This window comes from Nestor notabilis, unplaced genomic scaffold (genome assembly GCF_000696875.1).
Source record: "Nestor notabilis isolate BGI_N333 unplaced genomic scaffold, ASM69687v1 scaffold29200, whole genome shotgun sequence".
NCBI lineage: Eukaryota > Metazoa > Chordata > Aves > Psittaciformes > Psittacidae > Nestor > Nestor notabilis.
Genome location: NW_009911216.1, coordinates 32744 through 42965, shown reverse-complemented (window position 1 = coordinate 42965; position 10222 = coordinate 32744). Strand labels below are relative to the sequence as shown.

Here is a 10222-nt window from a genome sequence, read left to right as displayed (position 1 = left end):
CATCACACTTGTGCTCCAGGCCCTGCTCCAGCTCCGGTGCCCTTCTCTGGCCCCGCTCCAGCACCTCAATGTCTTTCTTGCAGTGAGGGACCCAGAACTGACACAGGATTCGAGGTGCAGCCTCACCAGTGCCCAGCGCAGGGGGACAGTCACTGCCCTGGCCCTGCTGCCACACTGGTGCTGAGCCAGGCCAGGATGCTGGTGGCTTCTCGGCTACCTGGGCACACTGCTGGTGATACTGTGCATAGCATGGGGCTTTTAAAGATTAATACTGTTCTTTCCTGGGGCTGTCTGACATTTAGTTGTGTTTTGTTTGTGTTTTTCTTTTGTTGTTTCATTTCTAGCCATAATCGGATGCGGACTTACGATACCTACGTGGGAATTGGGTGGCTGATTCCTGGTATGGACCAGGGTCTCTTGGGAATGTGTGTAGGAGAGAAGCGCATAATCACAATTCCACCTTTCCTGGCGTATGGAGAAGAAGGAGATGGTAAAAGTTATTACTGTATTTTTGATATAAGTAATTAATATTTTAAAATAAACTTGTACTTTGTGTATTTTCACTTTATGGGCAGCATTATTACCCATTCCAGACAGATGGAACAAAGTGGTGGAGAGGGAGGTTCAAAATGTATTGTAATGTATTATATGCAGGATTGGACTGGTTAGAAAGTACAAGTTTTTTGGGGTTTTTTGGATAAAATTGTAATCTTTATATACTAAAATTTTATTTCATTCAGAGAATTTAATCTACAAGGTGGATTAATTGTCCTATGAGGCTGTGTGCAGCCTGCAGGTCATACACAGGGGTCCCCATGTTAAATGAGGGGACACTTGGGTATAGTTTGGAACTCTTCCTTAAATTCTTTCTCTGCTCTAATATTTAAGGATATGTCTGCAGTGTCCAAGCTTTCATCCCCCTTCCATGACTTCGTTACCATCAACTGTGGTAGCCATCTCCGTGGATAACAAAACTCTGTGGAGTTGGGTTTTGATCTTAATGGTTCTCAGTCAAAACAACCCACACTGTGGTTTGTGTATTGATGGAAAGGTACTTTTTCACTGAGATACTCTCATTTACCCTTGTTCAATGCCATCATGTGGTCTCCTGTTTTGATTTTAACATGATGGGAAGAATAGATGTGCCACATTTGTCTTCTAATGGTTATTTTATGCACTTGCATGGAGTGTGTTGGAAATGCTGGTAGGCTGTACCACGCAGCTCGGATGGAGCTATATTGACTAAAATAGGTGTCATGAAGAGGCTGTTCTTAGCGAGGCAGTACCACCACAGTAGAAACAGAAGGAAATAGTTAACTGAGTTCGAGAACTGAGTGACAAACACACTTAAAATGAGTGACTAGAAGCAGATGATGCTGCTTTATTTTGGGAGGGGAGGTGCTTGATCCTCAGCAGTACGTTACTTCTGCTCTTTCTAACCAATTTTCTGCTCCAACACTTCTGTAGGTAAGGAGATTCCTGGCCAAGCATCCCTTGTCTTTGATGTGGTTTTGCTGGACCTCCATAACCCCAAAGATGGCATTGCTATTGAGAACCAGCATGTGCCTGAGTCTTGCGAGCGGAGGAGCCAGGCAGGGGATTTCCTCCGGTACCATTACAACGGCACACTCTTGGATGGCACATTGTTTGATTCCAGGTGAGCAGACATTCCGGCCCTACAGCTCCCATTTGCAGTTTGTCTGTCCATCAGAGATCCAGTTATTTGCTTTTCCTTCTTTTTTTTTTGTGATTTTTGAGTGGAGTTGGAGTCCTCTTAAAAACTTCATAGAAAACTTTTTGGTATGGGAAGGAAGACAAAGACCTCTGTGTTGTGACAGTATCACAGACGCCATCTAGGGGTGGTGATCCACCTCGTATGCTTCAGGCACACGTGCCTGAAGACTCTTTACCCCATAGGGCTTATTTGCATCACCTATAGGTGATGCTACTGAAGAGAGAGCAGATCAATATGATTCCCATTGTATGTCCTGAGAACTGTGAGTCAACGTGCTAGTGGCTCATTTGAGGTTAACCTCAAGACACTATTTCCATTTGCACTTGAAAACTGGTTGCATTTTGAAGGCTGATGTCTTTCAGTGATGGGGTTTCTGTGATAAAGGAAGAGGGGTTGTCATCGTGTCAAATTCAAAGCTCTGTGGACATGTGAGACTCGTGTGCAGAATTATACAATGAATAATAAATACCCTCGTAGCTTCCTGCCACTTTTGTTTGCTCTTCACTAAGCAGTACTTTACTTTCACGCCAGCTTGCAGAACAGTTGGCACAAGTAGCTGAAGAGAGTTGAGGATGAGCCATGGTAAAATGTTGTACAAAACAAACTCATGTAAGAATGTCCAGCGCTGCTGCAGCTGTGGCCGTTTTCCCCTCTGCAATAGTGAGCTGCAGAACTGCCCCTGGGCAGCTCAGCCAGGGCTGTCTGGACTCAGAGCACCCGAATTACATCAGGGTCTGTCCTGGTCTTGCTCTTCCATGAATTAAAACCTTTCTGCCTTCCCTTCCTTGGGTTGTGCCTTCATGTAGGGTGCCTTGAAGAAGGGCAGAAGACAGGCACATCCTTGTAATAAACCTCATTTGTTGTGGGCTTGTTTCTGTCATTAGGTGTTGAAGCAGATCCTTCAGCCTACGTAGAAGTGATTGGCATAGTTGGAAAGGAAGGATAGTATTGACAGTGTTTAGTTGGTGTGACTCATTTTAATGATGTGCATCCCACCTTCTCCTTGTAGTAGTTGTACTACATAGCTGTGGTTGCAAAATGAGATAGTCTGAAGGGTGTCTCATGAAAATGAACGTAAACTGCATCTAGTTGATAAGCACCTACTAAAGTGGATTCAGGGCAGAGGAAAACTTAAAAGAGAGAACTGGGGTTTTTTTTTTTTCAGTTACTTATCAAAACATGTTTTAATCTAAAATACAGAAATAAGTGAGATTTTCTTTAAGGACAGAGTAGAAATGTGTTTGCAGGTAAGCTGTACCTAACTGTAACCCTAACCAGGGTCCCAGTGCCAGTGAGTGAGTGATGGCTGACTGATGAAACTCGGTGGCCTAGATTCATGGAACATGGTGATTGCATCGTGCCTCTCAGGTGCTAATTAATGACCCAACCAGGTTTAAGGATTGTGTTGCAGACCTCCTGAAAGGTTCTGTGTTTGCTGGAGCACACCTCATGCTGCTAACATGTGTTTTCCACAGCTATTCACGGAACCGCACGTATGACACCTATGTTGGGCAAGGTTATGTCATTGCTGGAATGGATGAAGGTTTGCTTGGCGTGTGCACTGGTGAAAAGAGGAGAATAATCATCCCCCCTCACCTGGGATATGGAGAAGAAGGAAGAGGTGAGTTTTACTTGTCATTTAAGTCTTCTGTAGTGGATGATGTTTCCTTTATTGTGGAGTGCATTTGTGTGTAGTTCCCTTTCTTTTTTTTGGCATTTAAAGACTTAGGAATTAGGTTGTTATTTTGTGGGCATAGAGCTGACAGGATTAGACCCAGGAGTTGCAAAATGAGTTTAATTAACTAATAGGTAGGACGGGAAGAATGCAGAACCACCTCACATGTCATTGGTGACCTGAACTCATTTGGATTATTGGTGTCTTAGACTGGCACTTGGGTGCCAGGAGCTCTGAAGGAATTCGTGTTTTCTTCCTTGTTCTTTCCAAAGACCCAGGTTTTGTGGACTCCTAAACCACCTCTGTAAAGGGTGGATGGATGTAACAGCAAAGTGTGTGCGTGACATACAATTAGCATTCCTTTGGGAACGCCCATTAGTACCTACAAAGATTGCTAGTAGAGAGGTTGCAGGTGGTAACCCTTCACATCGATCACAGACCTAAGGCTGGTGTTTCCAAATGGTACCTCCTGGGATGCTGCTTGGGAAAAGTGACTTAGAAAAAAGGCCTCTCCTCTGGGAATGTAAATTCTATGCTGTTGATTTGGGAATCAGGCTCCTTTACCAACAAACCCCATTCCTGGGTCAGGGTGTGCCTGTTAGTCCTGGTAATGCAGTTGTGCATTGTCCTGGGAAGGGGGAGAAGAAGTTGCTTTGCTGTAGGGACGTTGTAAGGTAATGTCACCTTTTAGACATGATGGCATTCCTTGAAGTATGCGAAATCCTATGGGAATTTCGATGCTCAGTAACAAACAACAAATCACAAATCAGTTATTTAGGATGATCACAGGAAATACCTGGTTATTGCTTCATTTCAGCATATTGTTCAAATTCAGAGTAATGCAGGTTTTTTCCTTCACCCTTGAATTGAGGTTTTAGTGGTTTTCCACTGCTGCTCCTTCGCTGGATGCAGCTTGCATTAGTTGCACACAGAGGAGGCATGATCCTTTAATTCTGAATGAGAAGAGCAAAACAACTTGGGAGCAGGCGCAGTGGGAATTCCTGCGGAATGCAGGACCTGGTCATTGTAAGCCTGTTTGGGTACCATTTCTTTCTCTACTTGCTGAATTTTCTTCCTATTTAGGGAAGATTCCAGGATCTGCAGTGCTGGTCTTTGACATCCACGTGGTTGACTTCCACAACCCCTCAGACTCAGTCAGCATTACTGTGAACTATAAACCTTCCAACTGCACCGTCCTGAGTAAGAAGGGAGATTACTTGAAGTATCACTACAATGCTTCACTCCTGGATGGTACTTTGCTAGACTCAACGTAAGTAGATCCCCTGGTAAGGAGAATATCCCGGGCAGCTGGAGCAGGGCCTGGAGCACAAGTGTGATGAGGAAGGGCTGAGGGACCTGGGGGTTTAGTGTGGAGAAGAGAAGGCTCAGGGGGGACCTGATCGCTCTCTGCAACTGCCTGACAGGAGGATGGAGCCAGGAGGGGGCTGGTCTCTGCTCCCAAGGAACAAGGGATGGGACAAGAGGAACCGGCCTCAAGCTGCCCCAGGGCAGGTTTAGCTGGAGCTGAGGAACAATTCCTTGCCCAGAGGGTGCTCAGGCATTGGAACAGGCTGCCCAGGGCAGGGCTGGAGGCACCGTCCCTGCAAGTGTTCACAGCCCGTGTAGCCGAGGCCTCAGTGCCAGGGGTTAGTGGTGGCCTTGGCAGTGCTGGGAATGGTTGGACTGGATGAGCTTAAAGGCCTTTTCCAGCATCGTCGATGCTGTGATTCCATGATTCTATAGCATAATGAGAGAACTGGGAACAAAGAGGGTGTAGGAGTGTGCTGGAGAAGAACATAGACACTACAGGTGGAGTGATGAAGGAGGTTGTCTGTGTGGCAGTTCAGGTGCCTGGGCCAGTCCTACTGGTGTGACACTGGGCTCAGTGTGAGTGAAGTGCCTGAGTGTGTTCAGTTTCTTGGGCAGGATTTGCTGCTCTCTGTGTGGGTTCAGTGCTCCCAAGAGAGGTCTGGTAGGTCTGTGGTGCAGGGCTTGTTAAAGCTGTCTCGAGTGTGGTGTATAGTAAATGGTCACTCGTCCCATCTGGAGCACACGTGGGTGCTAGTTTTCCTGTATTACAGTGTTGTGGTGCCAGTATGGAGAAACTATCAGAGGGCTTGATTATGATGATGATGATCATTTCCTCCTTGCTCTTGACGGTAGGTTGATGAGGGAAGCAAGAGACTGCTGCTGTCTGTCTAATGTAGAACTGAAGTGAGCCCATGGCACTGGTTGCTGCAGCTACAGGAACACTTTTGCTAGCTTTTTTTCCCCCCTTCATCCTTTGGATAGTGCAAATGATCATTAGTTAGAGTGGAAGATTTATTTTTGGAAGGGAAGTTGGGAAAAGCTATTTTTAAACAGGTTATAATTAATGTAGGAAGCAGCTCACAGTTTTCACAGTGTACACCATAGCTTGCAGAGCTGAAAAGCTGGCTGACATTGAAGCTCTTAATGTGATGCTGTAGGCGAGTATGTATGCAAGGAATGTATTTGGAATCAAAACACCAAATGCTCATTTTGTAGCAGGAAGCAAGGGATGTGGAGACTGTCGTATTCTGAGCAGTTAAGAGATGAACCAAAGATCATGAATCTCGTGCTCCTAATTTTAAGGCTGACCTCCTAGCTACTGAATTGTTTTCTTTCCAAATAATACTCTTGTGCCAGCATATCCTGTGGTGGTGCAGCCAAGCCAATTAACCAAAGAAAGGAGACTGACAGGAGAAAGGGTCAGAGAATCATAATGTCACAGACTGGTTTGTGTTGAAGGGACCTTAAAGCTCATCCAGCTCCAACCCCTGCCACGGGCAGGGACACCTTCCACTAGAGCAGGTTGCTCCAAGCCCCTGTGTCCAACCTGCCCTTGAACACTGCCAGGGATGGGGCAGCCACAGCTTCTCTGGGCACCCTGTGCCAGCGCCTCAGCACCCTCCCAGGGAAGAGCTTCTGCCTCAGAGCTCATCTCAACCTAGGTCCTGCTGTTGTGACACACACCACGTAAAAAGTCTTGACGCTGCACACTCTGCTTTTAGAATCACAAGATATGTTTAACTTGTGGGACTTTAACTCGTGTAATGTCTAATTGTAGAAATAAGCCACCAGCAGCAAGGTAGAATTGGATATATAATATGGTTAAATAGCAGTTGTAGTCTGAGAGACTTCTGTGCTGTGTTGGTTCAGTGACTGCTATGTTGTAGTGACTGATTGTATTACAGTGCTGGCTGATGCATGTGGATGCACCCTGATCCTTATAGGTTGGTAGTTCTGGAACAAATGTACCTCTGGAATTTGGACATCTGCTGAAAAGTCCAACTCGATTAGTTAAAAATATGTGAAAGGCAAAAGCCTGTATTGAGATAAAATACCTTGGGGGTTTAGTTGGCAGCATTAATGATTTTAATTGGATTTCATTCAAGAAGCTTATCATTTTAGTACCACAGGGCTTGTCAGCAGCAGGGACACTTCTGTTTGGTGTTGGCCATAACTTGCTACCTTGGGAGCAACCTCAGGTAACTGCTTGGTAGAATAGAGCATTAATCTTTGGTAATGGCAGGACACTAACTAGAAACTCCTATTTCTGAGGTAATTTGGAAGAACAGAAATCCTCTGCTGTATGTTGAGGGCTTTTATAAGTCTTCTTCTTCTTCCTTTCCCCTCCAGACACAGCCTTGGCAAGACCTACAACATAGTCCTGGGATCTGGGCAGGTGGTGGTGGGGATGGACATGGGCCTGCAAGACATGTGTGTTGGGGAGCGCCGAACAGTCGTTATTCCACCTCATCTTGGGTATGGAGAAGATGGAGTTGGTAAGTGAGTGAATCCTAATGCACATCCACTTAGCATCTCTTGAGCAACTGAAACACAAGCACACAGGGTTTGTTACTTGCTCTGCTTTAGGGCATAAGGTGAGTGCCTTGAATGGGGTTTTTTTTTAGACGTTCTTCATGTCACTATTTGAGGCTGATCCATTTTTAATGACAGGGACAACAATAGTAAAAAGAACAATATGGAAATGACAAGAACTTCTGTATCCCAGGATGTGTGGTTCCTACTGGTCCTCTGACAGGGAGGAGTCAGGCAGGAGATCACCAACAAACTCTCATGTGTATGGAAACAGTTGCATAAGTTGCTGAGTTCTTTGAATAGTTCCAGAAGAGTTTGTGGTTTATAAACACTGCCAGGCATCACACACCAAGCCTAATGGAGAATTAATTCATCATAAGAAATAAGGAAGCGTTTTCACTGGTACCTGTCTTCCATGAAAAAGTAGGAGTATTATAAATATTATTGCCTAAAATTGCATGGTTCTACGTAATAAATTGAAAATCTCCTCATAACATGAGAAGACTGCTGTGTTAAATACCTGTCACAGCTATTTGCCATCACTCAGATACATTTGCTACACGTGGTCTGAAACGCTGCGTGGTTGTTAGTGCCTTGGTGTGTACCCACATACCTGGAGAGATGTGCTTGTTTGCTCCTGGGCACAGGTTAGAGGTGACCTCCTTTTCCTTTATCAATAATAAATCAAACTCCTTTCATGGTTTCAGCATCCCAAGCTGCTGGAACACTCGTGAGTCCGTCAGTTAGCACCTCGATACACAGTGTGTGGGGGAGATAAAGGAAAATGGATTCATTCCTGCAGTTTTAGAAGTAAAGAAGAAAAGATGGGTGCAGTTTTATTCTGAAAGCTTCCTTCATGTTCTGGTCACCTCTGCTGGCGTGAACAGGAAGATTTGGGGGGCTTGGGATCACGGGGTTTGGGGATTGCAGTAGAGAAGCTGCTGTTGAGCAGGAAGAGAAATTGACTTATGGATTAAAAGGAAATTAGACCCTTCAGTGTAAGTGAGGATCATGCCCCTCTTTGCCCTTTGTTGTGACAGAAGGAGAAGTGCCTGGTAGTGCTGTGTTGGTTTTCGACATTGAACTGCTGGAACTGGTGTCTGGCTTGCCGGAAGGGTACATGTTTGTGTGGAATGGGGAAGTCTCTCCCAATCTGTTTGAAGAAATAGACCAGAATCATGATGGAGAGGTTCTTTTGGAGGAGGTAAGCTGAAACAATGAGAACACTTGCAGCAATGTTTTCCTGCCACCATCACCAAGGTGTTTTCTCCTAACACCATCGCAGCAGATGTCAAAGAATGGGGTCTCTTCTCTTCTTCTCTTCTTCTTTGACATGGTGTTTGTTGCCAAGTTAACAGGAAGGCAACATCACACTTAAATTGTGGTTATTTAGCCTTAGAGAGAGAACCAAAAAGAAGCAAGTAAGGTAAGAATGGCTAAGAAAGGAGTTGTATTTTGTATTTTCTTCTTAACTCTTCCTTTTCACCTTTCTCTGTCATTCTGTTTTGTGTCTCTCCTCGCTGGAGTAGTGTTGCCTGCAGCACTCAAGAGGCAGGTTGGGGCCCTATGGAACAACATGAGATGCCTTTGAGCATTTTAACAAGCCAGCGGGGTAAACCCAGCATCTCATTTTCCCTTCCCCTCGCACTCTCTTCCACCTCTCTGTTTTCCTTCCTTCCTTCTCCTCTTCTCTTTCCTGTTAACCTCCACTTCTGCTCTTGCAGAGAAGAAAAGCACTTTCAGCAGCCCAGGGAATGAGTGATGTTGGATGTGACTGTAGCTGGCACATCTTTCTGGTCACCTAGCAAGGAGGAGAGGGAGAAGCTGAGGAGATAGGAGAGATGCTTGGCCTAGAAGGTGTAAGTTAACATCAGGAGTAGCTTTCCTTGCTGAAGCTTATTTAACAAGAGGTGCCAGAGCTCAATGGAATTGAAAACGTTGTGTTTGACTGTGGACTTCTTGTCTTTGGCAAGCCAGCAGCACGGCTTCTGTCAGATGTTGTCTCATCACATTGAATAACTTCATCATACCCATCAGGAGAAGGATTTTTAGGGAAAACTAACCTTGGACCCTTTCGTACCATGGAGGCGAGCCAGAGGCATAATGCCTGCAGAGACTTTAGCAAATCTCATGGTATTCTGGTACTTCAAGTCTCATTTCTGTGTTTCGCTCTTTCCTCCTTGTGTGTGGTTTCTTGTAAGATGCAGGTGGATGTTTCTTTTACAGTGTGAAATTTTCTTGTTAGGGGTCCAGGCCCCACTGGAGTAAGTGAGGAAATCCACAAAGAGCAATTTAACCTCACGTGTCTGTCCGAGTTAGGGTGTTAGCTTTATGTGTGTGTACTTTTACACACACTTAGTACAATGCTAACAGTCTACAACAAGTGAATACTGCTTTTGTAAATACTCATTCGGCTTTAAATACCTGAGCTGTTTTCTCCTCCTTTCTCTCCACTCAGTTTTCAGAGTACATTCAAGCTCAAGTCGATTCGGGCAAAGGAAAACTAGCTCCTGGTTTTGATTTTGAAAAGATTGTGAAAAACATGTTCACCAATCAAGACCGGGATGGAAATGGTAAAGTTACTGCTGAGGAATTCAAGCTGAAGGACCAGGAGGCCAAAGAGGGACACGATGAACTGTAAAGATGCAAAAAGCAGAGTCCTGAGCTGAGCTCCTGTTTGAACGTGCGTACTGGAAGGGGTTTGGGCAGGCATGTTTCTGAAAGGTCAGCACTCCGACAGCCAGCCTGTGTCTGTCTGTCCTCTGTGCTGGCAGGCTGCTACATGGGAAGAGGTTTTGCAGTTGGAATCGTTAGGTCTATCTGAAGGAAGCGTTCAGTGCCTTAAGACAGGATGTGTCCACAGAGAGAGTGTACGGCTGGACGTGAGCCACCGGGGCTGGCTTTGTGCTAAAGATTAGATGTTCTCACTGAACAACACACAGTCACTCGGGTGGATGGATGGGTGGATG

General features: G+C 45.3%; 1 protein-coding gene across 1 annotated transcript in view; it reads left to right on the top strand.

The window, feature by feature from the left end:
- FKBP9 (FK506 binding protein 9, 63 kDa) overlaps positions 1-10222 on the top strand; it is a 12092-nt gene extending 1870 nt beyond the window's left edge. Inside the window, exons 3-9 of the mRNA XM_010013724.1 lie at positions 345-490; positions 1468-1657; positions 3211-3356; positions 4494-4680; positions 7071-7216; positions 8294-8457; positions 9712-10222. Of these exons, the coding sequence (XP_010012026.1) occupies positions 345-490; positions 1468-1657; positions 3211-3356; positions 4494-4680; positions 7071-7216; positions 8294-8457; positions 9712-9894 (1162 nt within the window). The 3' untranslated portion in view covers positions 9895-10222. The remainder of the gene's footprint in view (positions 1-344; positions 491-1467; positions 1658-3210; positions 3357-4493; positions 4681-7070; positions 7217-8293; positions 8458-9711) is intronic.